At 42.5% G+C, this 17,517-nt stretch overlaps 1 protein-coding gene across 3 annotated transcripts in view; it reads right to left on the bottom strand.

Annotated features, from left to right (window-relative positions):
* Nucleotides 1-17,517, bottom strand: part of EPM2A (EPM2A, laforin glucan phosphatase) — a 104,404-nt gene that overhangs the window by 36,970 nt on the left and 49,917 nt on the right. For all 3 annotated transcript variants that reach the window (XM_025204871.1, XM_025204872.1, XM_025204873.1), the window contains one exon: nucleotides 3,714-3,888. In XM_025204871.1, the coding sequence (XP_025060656.1) occupies nucleotides 3,714-3,775 (62 nt within the window). In that variant the 5' untranslated portion in view covers nucleotides 3,776-3,888. The remainder of the gene's footprint in view (nucleotides 1-3,713; nucleotides 3,889-17,517) is intronic.

Genomic DNA, 17,517 nt, shown 5'->3' with positions numbered 1-17,517 from the left:
GCTACCACATGCAGCCTGGGGCCTCCCCAGGAGCAGCAGCAGCCAGGCATGAGGCTGCTGCCAGTGGGCGGCTATCCCGGCTTGCCCCATACAGGTACCCAAGCCACACAGGGCACAGAGCCTTGATGTGGGCCTCTACATTGTCTTGCCCCACCGTCAGGGCTCCTGAGAGCCACGGGATCGTGGTCAGGGTGTTTGTGTGGATAGGTGGGTCTAGAGGTACATGCCCCACATCCCAGATTTTCTTCAAAATATGGTCACTCCAGTTCTACATATGCCTAGTAAACCATGCTCATAGAAGTGAGGGGTAGGTGTAGAAAGAAACTGTACAAAACAACCAGCTCAGAGACCTTCTGTGAACCCTGAGTTTGTAAATATCAAGGTCTGAGACTCTCGGTGTCTAATCCATAAGAATTTTTAATTCACAGATTTTAACCATTATTGGTTACAGGTTGGTTTACAAGTCAATGTAGGTTGGTATGTGGAGGAAGATACTGCTGAAAGTTTTCCTCCTGGAAGCACTACCTTTTTCTAAATGGTTCTGTTGATCTTTGGTAAAATAAAATATCATCCTGTTTATCTAATGTAGGACTGTACTTCTATTTTATTTTAGATATATATTCCCTCAAGGAGTGAAGAGTGGCATGGGAACAGTCTTATATTTGCATTAAATAGTCTTATATTTGCACTAAACCTGGAGCTCAAATAGGAGACCTTCTTCTATTCACCGAACTGCCCTTGGAATTGCAAAATTCTGAAGCAGGGAAGCCAGGATTTTGAGATTACTATGTGCAGCAGCATGAGCTGCTTGCAAAGATGTTCTTGCCACCATCTGCTTTTACTGCAAGTAAATTCTCCCTTACATTCCTGTGTCAACTTATCAAAAAGTCTGTAAATCTACTGTCATTGCCATAATGGTCCAGGAAATGAATGAGGGGCAAAGACTTTTAGTGATATCTTTTACTGGACCAACTGTATACTTGGGAGAGATCCCTGACAAGCTTTCAGGCATCAAGTGCCCTACCTCAGATCTCAGACTTGAGAAAGAAATCACTAAAAATCCTTGCCTCTTGTAAGTTTATTACAATTTAAGAAATCATAATGTGAATGCAGAGCTGAATTGTAAATATGCAGAGAAACAACTTTTATAACCAAGTAGATGTAATAGTTTTGGCTCTCTCGGGAGGAGTCATCTTTGGTTGCATAATCCATTATTCTTGTTCAGTGCCATAAGGCAGGATAGAACCAGCATTAATAAATATATTCTGCTCAGACAGATGCCACACGCTATCTTTTGTTGGGTTTCTTTGAGGCTGGAGTGAGTGCTGCTGGTATGCCAAATATTCTTGACAGGTTCCAATAACACCTCATTAATTAAAAAAAGCCATTCTTCCTAGTCAATTTACATATAATGACTGCATTTGCATGCAAGCTTAGATGCCTCTTCTGACCCAAAAACTCCATGTCTCTAGAAGAATAAGCAAGGGATCTCCCCCATTGAACTGTGAGTTTGATTAGAATATGGGACTTCCACATCTAACTGTAGGGCAGCAGAGGCAGGAGGACTGATCTTTGCAGAAGTTGTTAGTGCCATTGAAACAGTGGCACATGTATGAGAAGAATGTTAAAGCCAGCTGAAATCAAGGAATAAGTTACATACTTCTCCAAAACTAGGAGTTTCTTTGGGGCAATTAATTCCCCCAGGACAGATATAGATGATTTTGCAAAACTATCATTCTACAGATGTTAGGGTTGCTTGTGTGGCAGATGGTGCTGAGGAAGAAGTTGATATCCATATCAAAGCATGAGAATAATATGCTGGTCTCATAAGATATAGTCTCAGTGCTGGACAACAAAAATCTTTTCTCCTGATACAGTACAAATGTGTGAGTATCATGTTGCATCAGTTCCCAATTCATGCCATGGAGTCTTACTGGAGTGAGAACAAAAAGGCAATTTAGTCCCATTTTTTTTAGCAGCTGCTTTATGAAAGATCTGCTTCCGGTCTTAGAGGAGGGATTCTTCTTTCCCTCAAAAGGGTTAACAGGAACGATTGTACCAGAGTCCTACTAAGCCAGAGCTTTGGAAAATGAAGATCTAGAACTAATAAAAGTCGAGCTAATGGGGGCAGTTCTGGACACAACTTGTGTCATCATTAGCAGGATCCACAGCTTTGCAAGAGAAGTAATATTTAAAATCCAGGAACTTAAGATGTTGCATAGTAAAGTCCTGGTACCCGGAGACATCTCATGTACTGCCACAACAAACTGTACTTGGCAAAAGACTCCAAACCCAAACACAAAAGACCAAAGGCTAAAGGGCAGACACTTTACATGCCTAAATGGTGTGAACACAACCATGAAATTGCAGTTTGTATTGCATGTTTTCAGGGGGCTGTAGTAGGGCTGTGCGAAGCTTCGGTCACTGATTTCATTTGAAGGAGATTTGACCCAATTTGGCAGCTGAATCTCCGAATACGAATCAAATCAGGAGACCCATTTATTTTTCTGAATCGAATCGGTAGCCTTGGATTCTTCTCAGAGAGATTTGACGATTCAGCCATAGACACAGCTTTATATGTTTTTTGTATGTACCTCGAGGTACTAGGCACGGCTCGTGAACACTGAGATGGTGGGGCAGATGGAGCATTGGAGCATCCCACTGGGGGGGGGGAGGTCGGGTCCTCCGTGCACTTGGTGACAGACCTGGAAGTGCACCAGAATTAATTCTGGTCCACTTTCAGGTCCACCAAAGAGTGCACGGGGGACCCTCCCCGCTCAGCATCCCGGCTCGGTGACTGGTGCCTCCTGGGTCTGGGCAGGCACCCAGGATCCCCCCATGGCTGACGGGTCTCCACGCTCCCATGGGATGCTTCATCTGCCCCACCATCTCAGCGTTCACGCACCACACCTGGTACCTCAAGGTACATAGAAAAAAAAATATATATGCTGGGTCTATGGCTGAATCACTGATTCTCCAAATCAGAATCAAATCTTCAAATTCAGCTGAATTGAATTGGGACAGTAATCTGAATCAACGAATCAAATCACTGTCCCCTGAATCGGGCTTCATCCAAATCAAATACTGCTCACTTCGCACACCCATGGCTTGCAGCAGCCTGCAGGCTTTCAGGGGCTGAAGCCCACTTGCAGCTGATAAGCAACTGACAACAGGCTTGCTAGAAGGACTGGGCCAGTTGCAGGGAATAATTAGCTGGCCCTTACCGAGTTAAAGACTCCCAGGGAATTCAGTCAGGAGGAGTCAGAGCTGCGGGCTGGAAGCTGAGAGATGCAAGCAAGAGCAGAGTGAATGGGAGACAGCTGGCAGGTCAGCTCATGAAGGAGCCCCAAGCTCATACCAGGAGTGCTTCTTTCCCATAGGAACATGCGTGCAGCAGAGGGACTGAGTGGAACTTCCTGTTGCTGAAGGGACCGGAGGGACAAGAGAGAGAGCAGGCAAGTTGCGGCAGAACCTAAGGACTCTCTTCGAGTCTGGGAGAAGACCCCATGTAATATAATTGTTTGGTTTATACACGGAGTTGTTTAGGTGGACTCCTGCCAGGACAGAGTTTGCTCCTGGGGAATAAAGATACTGGGAAAGATGATAAGCAAACCTGAAAGACTGCATGTATGAGCTACGCATATCCCTGAACCTGCTACAGGCTGCCTAAAAAATGACCCATGTCTTAGGAATTCATATATTATTCTTATTACCTGGAGTAATGCATGGCTTGATGGCCTGCAATGTTAAAATAGAAGTCAGTTGTGTGCTTCATCTCATCAGTGTGTCCAGAAACTTCAATCCAGTGTGCTATTGGGAGGCAGTAAACTCCATCTACAAAGTTGCTTTCATTGTAAACGCAGCATCGGTCATGATGAGGCCCATTACCTGAAACAAAAAGGAGTAATGCAGACAGCATGAGAGTTAACACTGTCTTTACAGACTCAGAGAACATGTAAATGTAAAGCCTTTTGGGCAAGGACTATTGTTTGCTATTTATCTGGACACCATTTAGCAAAATGCAATGCTTAGTACATCACTTGGTTGGCCTCTACACACTGCCAAAAAAGTGTATTCAATAACAACTGAAAAACCACCTTGTAGAATAAATCATAAAAATTTAATAGAATCCCAAATGATTAACACTGCACTTTTTAAGTTATAAAGCAGATATAAAAAGAGTTAGATATGTTTTAAAAAACATAAGTTCTGCCTTTACTTAACTGCTAATACCCAGTTTCAAGGCTCTGTATTTCCTTTGCAACATTTGAGGATGCCACTGATACTTAAAGAAGGCCTAATCTTGAACAGGAAATTTTTCTACTGTTACCAACACCAGTTCAGCTCCTATTGCAGCAGCAGTGATGAGAGCTCTAGTATAGATTAGGTACTAGATTTTGAGTTCCATCCTGTGGAAACCTACCTTGGGAGGTAAAGAGGAGGAGAGGAAGAAAGGAGCACATGCAGCCATGTCCATATTAGTATTCACATTACTGTGGTATAGACACAACACTGAAAAAAGCAATCTCTCTTTCCAATTTTAGACACATTTATAGGTTCTAAAAATGGTGCAAGAGAAACTTCACATTAAAGTGTGGCAGATTAAAAACAAAAACAAAAAACCTTCCACCTCATTTTATAAAGTTTCTAGCTGTCATTTTAAAACCAGATTGAGAAGGCTAAATTATGCTACCTTCTACTGCTAAAACACAGAGATGGCCAAAAACATTTGTAACTCTGTCTCTACAACATGTTAACAGTATTCAACAAAATATACATTTCTAGAACATAAGGAGACAGACTGGGTATCTCTGTCATCAGTACTGGCTGCCTAAAAAGCTGGTTGGGCATAAAAAAGCCCATATGGTAGCTCAGGGAAGAACAGAAGATGCATTAGTAACCCAGATGTAACAAAGGGCACTCCCCACAGAACCCGGACAACACTGCAACTTGTTTAGAGGTGTTAATGTCTCCAATGGCTGTTCCTAGGGTAGCACACCTTGCCCCAGCCTCATAGCTGGACTCCTTGTCTGATCGTTATATGGGACCTCAATTAAAGGGCATACATTTTCCTCCAAAAAAGCCATGTTTAAGCTGCACATAAAATATATGGTTCAATGAACAACCAAATCAACAGCTCTGCTCTCTCGTAAATGCAATAATATGCAATAAAATAGTTCTAAAAATATACAAATGCAAACTCATATTTATTTACTTTCCTCTTTTTTTTGGTCTGGAGTAATGCTTAATCTATCATTAAAACTTCCGATAAGAAAAATCAATTTTCAGAACTATTCTCTTCAAATTTTCAGGTAACGAAAGAAGAAAACATTCTGGGATTTGTATGTGCGTTTTCCAATATTAGAGAATTAGTATGGAGCAAAAGAAAGACCTAAAGAAGATAATGATTTCTATTTTGCCACTTATTTGACAATCTAACAAAAACACTATTTTGCAAAGGTCTAATAAATGGAAAGTCTTATTGCAGGGAAATTGTACTTGTAAAGTATAATTTATAGGGACAAAATAAAAAGAAATATTTCAGTAGACTCCCTGAGGTTGTTAAAATAGACTGAATAACATAGGGGTCCTAAAAGGTAATAGTTTTATAATGGCTGCTTGTATAGAAAGATAATGAGCACACTGCTTTCAAAGCATTAGTACCTAGCAAGTAACTGTGTTTTAATCCATCACAGGGAATGAATATATTAATAATAAAAAAAAAGAGTTCTAGTAGCTCTACCTTGGAGAGTGCAAGTGGCGGATGCAGCATGGAGGCAGAAAGAGATGTATGAGAGAAATACCGAGTAGGAAAATTAGAAGGATATGAGAGATGAAACAAGGCTTCTGACTTTATTTTATTACATCTCTAATACACCAATGATTGATAAAATATCCCTTCTTTATACATTCTTTGCCTTGATCTGAAATCTACATTTGGGTAGGTAGCTTCAATGTGTCCTAGAAAGGAAATATGAGCAGAGGACAAGAGCGTTAAATAAATTCCCTGTATCAAAATGAGAGAGAGTCTGTTTTGATCATAGGCAGTTTCCGGACCACTAGTGCATTCATACTGCAAAGAGATCTCATTTCAAACTCTTTTAATTTGGGCTGAATTGGGTCATGTTTGTGATCAAAAGGTTTTTCAGACACAAAAAAATCATGTGACTATATATGCTTATTTGTCATGCTCATTCTCTTTTTATTCCAAAACAGTGTAATACTCACAGCCATGTAGGAATTACGGCAGATTAGAAGTAATCCAGTGTATGGTCTGGTTTTAATATAAACCTGTTATAGTTTTATTTTCTTAATGATGTCAGAACACTTCTAAGTAAAAATTATGCCTGAAGGACTAGCATCTCAAAGTGCAGCTCATTTATGACCCCACTTCCAAGCACCACACTAAAAGGAAATTTCTTAGTCTATGAGCATTGTAGGAAAAATATTAAAGCAAATGGTTAGATAGCCAAGCATTTTAATAGTATAGCTCAACTGTGAACAGCACTTTTATGCTGTAGTTATGCATTGCTGTTTTTAAACATAAAACAAGGAACACAAGCGTGCAACACAGGAAACTACTTTTCCTCCTGCCTGCTGCTGAAACATTATATTCCATACCCAATGATATGAAATAATTTCCATTAAAATAAAGGTAATCAAGACCAGTTTAGAGCTATGCATCTTATACATTTTTATTTAATATGTTTATTGTATGTGCTTTTTTCTTACCACTTTAAATAGCATTTCAAGACAGCAGAGCACATCAACAAGCACTATTAGTGGGAAAATACTATGAAAGTTTATGAACTCTTACAAGTACACACCAATTGATCCAGGATCGTGGTATTCTTTGTTTAAAAAAAAAAAAATCACAAATTCTCTGATTTTAAAACCCCATATTTTTCAATGATTAAAATGAAACGTCACTGTGTATATAGGTATCGGTTGAACACGATATTTTATGTCCTTCATTCCTCACTCACAGCCCCCTGTCCTCTGAGGGGGTCCCCCGCTGCCAAGGCTACAGGGCCAGGTACCCAGGTCCACAGCCCCCTTCCCCCCATAGCAGCACCTGAGCCCTGGCTGCTGGCCATCAGAGACAGCAGCTGCTTTAGCTGAGTAGAGTGTGAAGCCCAGTTCCCCCTCCCCAATGGGTGGCACAGCCGTAGCAGAGCCTGTGGGTGACGGAGCAGGGGGCAGGTGCAGGCTGCCCACTGTGGGCTCTATCTATCTATAGAAAGATACGCCCACAGTGTACACGCCCAAACATGCCTTTCAATTTTTAAAACCATTTCAATAAATGGAACTCTATTGTTTAGCTTCTGTCACACTTCTAAGTCCTTTTTGTTACCTTTTATTCCTTTTCCTTCCTCATCCTATCTCCCTATATCATGTGATTATTCCCTCTCCTGTCTCCTGCTCCCACTCCACTCTACAATCTTCTCTCCCCCCTCACATTAGCACCGGCACACCTCTCTCCTCTTTTCCTTATAAACCATCATCACAACTCTTTCTCTTTGTTTGCCTCTGACAACTTTTGTCCAAACCCTGGCCTTTCCACTCTCCCAAGTCCCTCTCCTGCTCCTTCCTTTACCTGCTTGGCTCACCAAACTATTACTCAGATCCCTTTGCTCTGCTCCCCTCTAGAATGCCTGATTTAATTTAGAAAAACATCGAATTTATGTTCTCTCTAATTTCTTCTGTGTCCTTCCACTGAAACCTGACATCCCCTCTCCCCGCAACTGTTAGCCAAAGGCAGTCTTCTCTTTTTCCTTTGACCCCTAGCTCTGTATACTCCCAACAACCTTTTCCTCTCCCATGTCTGTCTACCTCCTCTCTCTCTTCTATTATTCCCTTGAGGTACATGTCACCATTTCCTTTCACTTTGGCTTTGAATCTTGGTCCTTTTAATTTCCCTCAAATTCACAACCTTAATTCCTAATGGCATGAGTCTCCTAAGGATCTGTCTGACTTTACCATAGTTCAGATCCTTTTCTTTGTTTCCCACATTACTGGATCTATCAAAAACAAATTAAAAGTCTGTCAAAACCTATGTGACCCACAGGGCACCATCAATATATGTGGCCACTGGTACATAAGGGAGTGATGTGGTTTACCATCACATCCAGCCAACTTTGATGTCCCAGTTCAAAAACAAAGCACCCATTTATAGCAGAGCTGACCAGGGGGTGGGGATGGAGGCGCCAGCCTTTGGTACAAGGCTCAGTCTCACACCTCTGAAGTGAAACACCTTAACCATTCTGCCATGATGTTCCTATTGGGTCTATAACCACAAAAACATTCCCTTTGTCTAAGGCTAAATCCTAATTCACCTTTATGTACCTAAGTGGTATGTACACACTCACAGGGCACATCTATGGGAGATGTTTACTGTGCAGCTGTCTAACTAGCTGCATAGTAAATGTCGTGTGTCTACATGTGTGCCCGGAGTTAACTCATTTACTATGCAGCAGGATAGTACTTGTATTTACAGCATTTACAAGTTCCTGTTGTGGAGTAAAAAATTCCACAGCAGCACACGTGTAGATGCTGTCCCAGCTGGCTGAGGCACGAGGGCACTTCAGTGCAGGGCTGTCTCCCGGCTAGCCCCACACTGAAGCACCCTCATGCCCCAGCCAGCCCCTCCCGCGGCACGCTGAGCCAGGTCAGAGCAGCCCTGGGCTGTCCGGCTGACCCCCAAACCTCCTCGCCAGCCGGGGCTGCTCTGACCTGAATCAGTGTACTGCACTCCCAGGCACACATGCAGATGCACACCCAGGAGCAAGAAACTCTGGAGCTCTGCAATAAGCTCCAGAGTTTATTCATGCACATTAATTACACATGTAGATGCACCCACAGAAAAGCAATTTTTGCCACTTATTCACAGTTTGGATTCTATTTCCCTTTGTGGTGGACTTAGGATCCTCAGGTGTGCATGTGCTAGGCAAAAATGGGGGTGGAAGAGGAGAAGAGGTCCCATCCAGCTTTTAGCCCAACAGTTTACTGGTTAGAGTACTTGCCCAACACATTCTCGTGCTCTCACTTTCTCTCTCTCTCACCTTCTGGGCTGTCCTTTAGGTCCAAATATCTCTCCACTGTCTGACGATAGACCACTAAGAATAAACTGAGTTTTACCAAGGAGCTAACTCAGTTCCATCTGTCTATATTCAGGCCCTACCAGCTCTAACAGAGGACATTTTGGTAGGTTAATGAATCACAATCTTGTCTGGATTGTTCAGAATGAATATGGGTCCTCATCCCCATAGGAGTAACTAGTCTGCAATTAACAACTGCTCCAAAATACCAGTTAGCACAGAAGATATAAGAGACAGCAAAAAGATAGACTGAGTAAATGACACACATCAGAAAAAACTGTGACTGTATATTAAGACTAAGACATGAGAAAAAAAAACTAGATATGAACTTACCGTCCACTTTCCCCTTAAAAATACAACTTTTGGATCTGACATCAGGATTTTCTGCAAGCAGCTTGTCAGCTTGTACTACCCAGCTTCTGTCAGCTGGGGGGCTAAATCACCCCAGGAATCCTTAGATAATGATTTCCCTCTCAAGACATGCCTTAATTATCTTCTTCTTATCCATCCATCTATATTGTTCTATTCAATTCTTGGAGAGTATATGTATATTATGCAGATAACTTTCTCTCTCCAGATACACATCCGTTTATTAGGCCAAGCGTTCACGTATCTCCTGTCCCTACTATATCTAGGAAATATTTACTTCCTTTCAGAAATATACACTACTAATCCAATATCCTTAACAATTAATTATTCTAGAGAGAAACAGTCTTTCATTTATTTTCCCTAATGAAGTGAAATATCAGCCTGATTAGACTTCTCCTCAGCTAATTTTTCTTCCCTTTAAAATCTAAACCACCACTGTTTGAGATAAAGCGTGACTCACATATGCATCCACCCGCTTTGGCTGACCAATATGCACAGCCACCTCAAACATTGAATTCTCAGAGTTTATTTTTTCCTCAGTGAGCCAGACATTGTTCCTCTTAGGTGTGAACAGCTGTGGTATAGCCTTGATGCCTAATCAGTACTCACTTGACTGACTCAGTAATTACTTGACAGTCACATTATAAAAATACATTCAAAGCAAATATTAGGATTCCTACCAACATGGAAATGATAAAATTAAACACAGCTTAGCATTAGCTACCAATAGAGGCCAAACACCATAGTAATAAATCTAATTTGGGAAAATATCTGTGCACCACAGTGCAAGAGCACCCCAAAATAGTCCTACTTTTGGGGTAAGTTTGTAACATCAAGGAACAAGAAACCTGGGTTCAAAAGCCCCTGCACTCAGAGGGTATTTGACCCTGCATTTCCTGCTTCCCAGCAAAGTGCTCTAACCAGAGCACAAGGCATTGTCCAGAGCAGTCTCCAGCCCACTTTTTGTAGGACTATCCATTAGGTAGCTAGGCAGGGAAGGTATGTGGGCCAGAAAACCAAGCCAGCAGGTGGGTGATTCAGTGAGACAGATGCCACCCTAAAAGGGAGGGGGCCCTAGCTTCTGCCCCTACCCACTGCTGCTAATGGGGAAAAAAAAACCCTATCCCACTGCTCTTTACCCAATGAATATTAAATAAATAGATGGAGAAAAGCCACTGGGGTCAGGTGCGAGAGCTGACTTTCTCTGATCGTTATTAACAATCAGTGGGCTAGGAGAATAAACAAAACAATCTCCTGTTCTTTCTAGACCTTAAAATCAACCTCATCTTGCCCTAATTCCTTTTGTAATTTAGTTTTTAAACAAACTGCAGTCTCTTACATGCATACAATATTATTTAATTCAAAACAACACCACATTCCTTCAGCAGCTATTATTCATTCGCATTATATACACATATATGAATCCCCCCTGCACACACTGAAATGTGTCAGTGGTAAAGAGCAGGGTCCAACTGACAGCCCTCCTACAGCCTGAGAGGAGCTAAATTGCTGTCTGTCAGGCTGGCTGGCAAGGTGTCCGCAACCACTGTGATGCTCCAGAAACCAGCAGTGAACTGCTAGCCCCCATGCACCGTTGCCCACCACCAAATTCAGGGTCACTGCTGGAGACTCAAATTGGCAACAGGAGGAAAAATGGGGAGGGAGGCAGACAAACGATGACAGTGGCATTCATTCCCTGAATTCCAGAGCTGCACTGACAAGTTGCCACCCTAACATCAGAAGTGGATCCTCTTGCCCACAAGAAACCCCACAGACCAGATCTGACCCACTAGGCCAAGCAAGTTGGACAGCCCTGGTACAGAGCACAGAACAAGCTTCAGACAGAATGGGAGGTAGTTAGCCATGCTAGTCTGAAGTGAAGCAGAGACAGGGCAGGGAAGCACTTTACAGCAGTGATCCTTTGAAGGGCGCATGGGGTGTGTGCTGATAAGGGAGGTGTAAGAAGATAAGTAGGCAAGGGCAGGTTCAAGCTGGTCCCTGTCTGGCCAATCCCCCACCTCCACTGTCTGGCCCCTCTGTAATATAATATATAAATTTGTTTTTGAAACTGGGTGTCACTCAGTTCACAAAAATTATGGAGGGGTGCCTTGAGTCCCAAGAGGTTGAGAACCACTGCCTTTAGAGACTAACTGGTTCAGAGGCATGAGCTTTCATAGGCAACAACCTACTTTTCAGGCATAAACAGGAAGGGAAAGTCTACCGTATCCAAGAGAAACTGAAGTTAACTTGAGTACACTGAATAAAACTAACCATTCAGGACTTTGCTAAGACACTGAAATTCATATCCCTTTCTCTTCTGAGAAGTGTCAAGAGACCTTAATTATCACAAGCAATCAGGATTTTAAAATCTAATCCAAATGAGGGCACCTCCAGGATAAATCTCTCCCAACACATGCTTGTTTTACAAGATAAACGAAGTATGGTTTCAACGGGATGTAAAAACAAAGGAAAGATCACTGGATCAGTTTACATGATGTCTCTACTATCACAATTTCTCAAGGGATGACTGTTAATTATTTAGGTACTATAAAGTGACAAACAAGAAAAAATGGTTCTACTTACTCAGAGCTGTATGGCATAAATTTGAAGGAGTGAGGCAGCATTCATCTGCAATTTATAACTTGTTTTTAAAAGGGCGTACAATTTACGTCTCTTAGCCTTTGCCCTTCTTATCAACACAAATAGCAGCAAATATAACCAATATTATCCTCTGAGGTAACTGATCATACCAGTTCATTTTTAAAAGAAAATGCTCATCACCAGAATCAGTTTCTTATAGTTTGGCAGTACACAGTGGGCATGTCTACATGAAAGTTAATTCTACTGAGCATTAGTGTGGCACAAAAAACTGTGCTAATGCGCTAACATGCAGTAGAATTAGTCTACTGCGCGTTAGCATCACTTAGAAAATGTGCACCGGTGCTAATGTGCAGTAGCACTGATTACAACACATTAAGTTAGTACCTCTGAGTATGGGTACTATACTTTATGTGTTGTAATTATGGTGCGCTACCAAACTCGTAGATGCCTCCAGTACTTAGAAAACATGGATAATTTAGGAGACTAAAAGAGATCATTTACAGATGATCCCTTTATTTCTTCCTCTCCCACTCCATTTATAATCCCTGCCCCAACGCCCAAGGTTGCCTTGACTTCCCTTCTCCAATGCAGGCTATGAAAGCATGTCAGATTGTGCAACAGGCTTAATTTAATTCCTCCCCAGTATCCTCATTAGATGACATGTCTGGCTTCCTGCACCAACTCTCACACTAGTCCCTGGTTCCCACTCATGAACCAGGGCCCAGTCCAATATTTCTGGTCCTTGTAGAAGTTTCCTTTAGGAAGCCAGCTTACATTTGAAGTTCAAAACAAAGCATTATTTATTGATTTCTTAAAGTTCCAAAGCATTTGGGGAAATAAGATGACACAATCAAAGGTCTAGATGCATATGGATTTACAGGACCTTAAATTCTATGTCAAACTCAAGAAGGTGCAATTACTCTCCGTCTCTGAGTTGGAAGAACCACCTACCTTGGTCACAGCAACTCTGTGACAAATCACACGTGTCCAAGCTCATCCAAGTATCAGAGGGACATCTGCTACTGATGAACAATGCACGGTTCTATCACTCTCCCCATGCAGCCCCCTCCTAAAAACTCCTAAAAGGCTTTACCTAGGGTCAGGCAAAAGGATTCTGCCAAGCATGTGTGTACTACTGCTTCAGCAGCACTTCTAATAGTGCAGAAGCTTAAGACTCAAAACTGAAGGCTGTTTTCTTGTATGATATTTCAGAGCACTTGGTACCAAACCACTGATCAGGCTGCAAAACATACTGTAAATAATGGTTTTGGTGCAGTGTGATAGTTTTAGATTTACATTCAAGAAAAGCAAGTATGCAACAGCAAAGTTCTGGGGACCTATCAATGCCAAAACATCAGTTTTTCACACATTTTTTCCTAACATCCAGCATTAAAGAAAATTATGTCCAAGTTAAATTTAAACTCAGCTCTCTTTCTTTAGGGAATAAATCACAAATGTATTCTGGAAACAGGCCATGCACAACACCAAAAAGGAGATATTTTTAGAGTCAAGACCACTTCATAAATGAATCTCTTTCTTTAATCTTGATCGTATTGATTTTTTCCATGTGAACAAATGTTGGCTTTATTTTTTTGGAAAGCAAACTCTCAACCCTTCTGAAAAAGTTATGAAATAGAATCCAGCTAGGTACAATGCTGCTCAAATATTTAATCCAGTTTTTATCATCTAAACACCTCTCTAATCAATCTTGTAGGCCTTTCTAATTAAAGAAGAAAAGAGTTTATGAGCAGATAAACATCCTGGAATACTGATACACAGTGCTCTGGAGTTCTGTCTAAACGAGGTCTAGAATAATTATATTTGATTTGTTACAAGTCCATCTTTGTGAATGACACATCAAAGCAAAAGTACTTATCCTTAGGAGTAACTTAGTCAAAATAAAATATGTCCTTGATGATTAAGCTACCAGGATCTGCATCTTGCATCCTATTTGCTGGTTCTCTCTGCTGCCAAAAACTGTTCAGTGGAATCCACTAGCACAGGGATTTGCTCAAAAACAAAGCAATCGGCAAAATCTTGCTTACAAATCCATCTTCACAAACAGGATTCTTTCAAAGCCTGCAGGATTACACATATGGCTCCAGGCTTGATGCATATGGAAGATGATCAAAAGAAAATACCAAAGAAGTCACTGGGTGTATTAAAAATAAGATTAGAACCAAAGACCTCTGGGCAACTGAAACACAGCACTAGCATAAGGGGTGAGGCATGAAAAAGGCAACTCAGAAAAGAAGATGCCATGGTAAATCAGATGAAGTAATCCAAAATGCAACATTAAAGATGTAAAGGACCCAACAAAGGCAAAAGAGTGACCTTAAGACAGTGACCCTCAACCAGGTTGCCAAAGCACTCAGGAGTGCCTTGAGATCCTTTCAAAGGTGCAACACAATGTTAGTACTGTTAGGTGTGCAAACATGATTCACAAGATAAACCCAGAGATTTCAAATACAAATAGTGTCAAAAACTTTCTTACCTGTGTGCTCTTTCTAAATTCTCTGCAACAGAAAAAGTGTTCTATTTTTCTGTAGTCAAAAAATAAGTGAAAACTAAGAACTGACATTTTCCAAGGAGTGCCTCGGGTCTAATGAGAGGTACCTGGAGTCTAAAAAGGTTGAGAACCACTGCCTTAAGCCACTGAAGACAACAACAAATTGCAAAGAGAAAATTTAGCAACCCTTTCCTTCTGCTGCAAAGATTTGATATATATGTGTGGGTACAACTTCAACTAGGTGCCTAGGACAGCCAGGCATACATCTCATTATAAAGAGAGAATTTAAAACAGATTTTTTGAAGCTTTATTTATCACTAATGTGAGAAGTGTTGGCTTTCTCCTGACAGATACCGACGGAGCAGCTGCAAAGTCACAATATGAGTTGGAAGGTTCTCAACATGTGTCAGGATCATGCTCTGTAAAGAGACCATAAACCTTTCTTCTAGTCTCCTAGGACCCCTTAACAGCAAACCAAAGCATTCCTTGCCCAGAGAGCTCTGCACAAAGCAAAGTCCCCACCGAGCTCACTGGAGGCAGAATCAACCTTCACTTACCACCTCCAGCCATTTGCTTTTGGGCAGTGGTTCTCATCTTTTTAGACCCAAGGCTTTTAGACTCAACCTTTTTAGACTCCGTAACTTCTTGGAATTTAGCAGAACCTCTGTGGATACAGACAGAGGACGCCTCTCTTTCCCCATGCAAGGGAGACATGCCTCCTCTCCCCAACATTTGCCTTGATGTATAAAGCCCAGGAGTGTTCTGCTTAAGAATCACTGTTTTGGGCACTCCAGTTTTTGCTGGGTTCAGCTGAGACACTTGAAAGGGACCTGATTTTCCAGAAGTGCTGAGCTCCAGCTCTCCAAAGACCAGGGCCCCAGCCTGTAAGTAGGGACGGTCCTACCTAAATCATTGGTGACGACATACCTCCCTGCCTTACAGGCACTCTTGTCCACCCCTGCTCCTCCTCCCCTTTCCAGCCAATCCCAGCCCGTTTTGAACAACATTTCTGAAATTAGGTAACGTGGAGCAGCAGGCAGGGAAATCATAGAAAATAAGGGTTGAAAGAAAACGAGGTCATCTAGTCCAACCCCCTCTCAAAGCAGAACCATCCCTAATTAAATCATATATTCATAGGACTGCAAGGGACCCCAAAGGATCATTGGGTCCAGCCCCCTGCATGAGCAGGAAAGACATCTGGGGTCAGGTGACCCCAGCCAGGTGACCAGTCATCTCATCCAGGTGACCAGTCATCTCAACCAAAGCTTTGTCTACCCAGGTCTTAAAAACCTCCAAGGATGGAGATGCCACAACTGCTCTGGGTAGCCTGTTGCAGTGTTTTATTACCCTCCCAGTAAGAAAGTTTTCCCTATCTAACCTGTTTCCCTTGCTGCAACTTGAAACTTTTGTTCCTTGTTCTGTTATCTGCCATCACTGAGAACAGTCCAGCTCCATCCTCTTTCAAAGCCCCCTTCAGGGAGTTTTAGGCCAGTATTAAATGTCACCTCAGTCTTCTCTTCTCCAGACTAAATACCAGTTCCCTCAACCTCTCTTCAGTAGTCATATCCCCCAGCCCTTTAACCATTTTCACTGCCCTCAGCTGGATTCTCTCCAATTTGTTCACATCCTTTCTGTAGGGGAGCCCCAAAATGGAATAGATTGGACAGGAAGCTTTCCTGAGCTGTCTTCTGCCATAGGTGTTCCTGCCCCTAGGAACTCTCAGTCCTTTCATGGGCTTTGATTAATGAAAAGAGAGGCTGCCTTTCTATGAGGTCCTGTTGCTTGGACCCTCTGCTGCCATTCAACTGAAGGCTGCTCCTCACTGTGCTTGGCATTGCTCAGGGCAGCACAATTCAGGGTTAAACTATCCCATCCTATCACTTCCCACCTCTCCCTCCCCCCCCGCAAGTATGGCTCCTGCCTTCATAAGGCAATCTCCTCAGATCTCCAGCAAACTCTGGCTTCCCTTACAAGGAACCACCACTCCTCCTTCAGCTGCCTTCACTGCTACGCATCCTGATCCTGAGAGCCAGCTGGCCCCAGGGAGCAACTACAGAGGACAGCTCAGGCTGCTGGTCCATGGAACTGGAGTCCCCCACTCCTACTGCCAAAACTGGTATATCTGAATACAGCAAGTCTTAGGAGTTACAGGGAGCCATGCTGCCTGATCCATCTAATACCGGTTGCTGCAACATTGGCCCCCCATGCTTCTCCTGTAAACAGATGCATGGGACAGGTCCATCTATCCTACACGCCTGTTTCTGGAAGACACCACGTGAGGTCAGACTGGAAAAGGCTACAGTAGGACCAGGGACTTCTGTCTCCTTAAGACTTGTCGGAGAACCCTAACGTAGGCAGAGTGACCTTCCTGGTTGTGCAACACCCCTGAAAGGGTCTTGAAGCACCCTAGGGTGCCACGGCACCTGAGCTGAGAACCACTTCTGTAGCAGGCAGGGGACAGTAAAAAGCACCCGTGGAAGCTATTCCAGACCCTTGAGTAGAGTGGCTTTGGAAAAGTGGCTGTGGAGATGCTATGTACCCTGTAGAAGGGTTCCTGTCTTACTTTGCATCTGACCAGAGATTTTTTGAGTTTAGGTGCATAAATTCTTCCCTGCCCCTCTCTCCTCACTCCAATCAGGGTCAGAATGATTTCCAAATTGTACCGGAACAGGGACCCACTCTTAGAGTTACTGCTATATCTTCCAGGCACATAGCAGAAGTTATATATGTATAATGCTTGCGGATACCAGCCCTTATATATGTCATCTTAAACATTACCCAAAAATACATGAAAAAAATGGTTCTTTTACCAGGAAGAGGAAAACCTGAGTTTACAGTAAGACTTCCCCTAAAACAGTTACCACCACAAACACCATCATAAGCAACAGAAGAACAGAAAATCTCCAGAGATATTTTAAAAAGTAGGGGGGGGGGGGGGGG

This window comes from Alligator sinensis, unplaced genomic scaffold (assembly GCF_000455745.1).
Source record: "Alligator sinensis unplaced genomic scaffold, ASM45574v1 scaffold153_1, whole genome shotgun sequence".
In the NCBI taxonomy this organism is placed as follows: domain Eukaryota; kingdom Metazoa; phylum Chordata; order Crocodylia; family Alligatoridae; genus Alligator; species Alligator sinensis.
The sequence above is the reverse complement of the archived record's forward strand: the minus strand, read 5'-3'. Positions and strand labels throughout refer to the sequence as shown.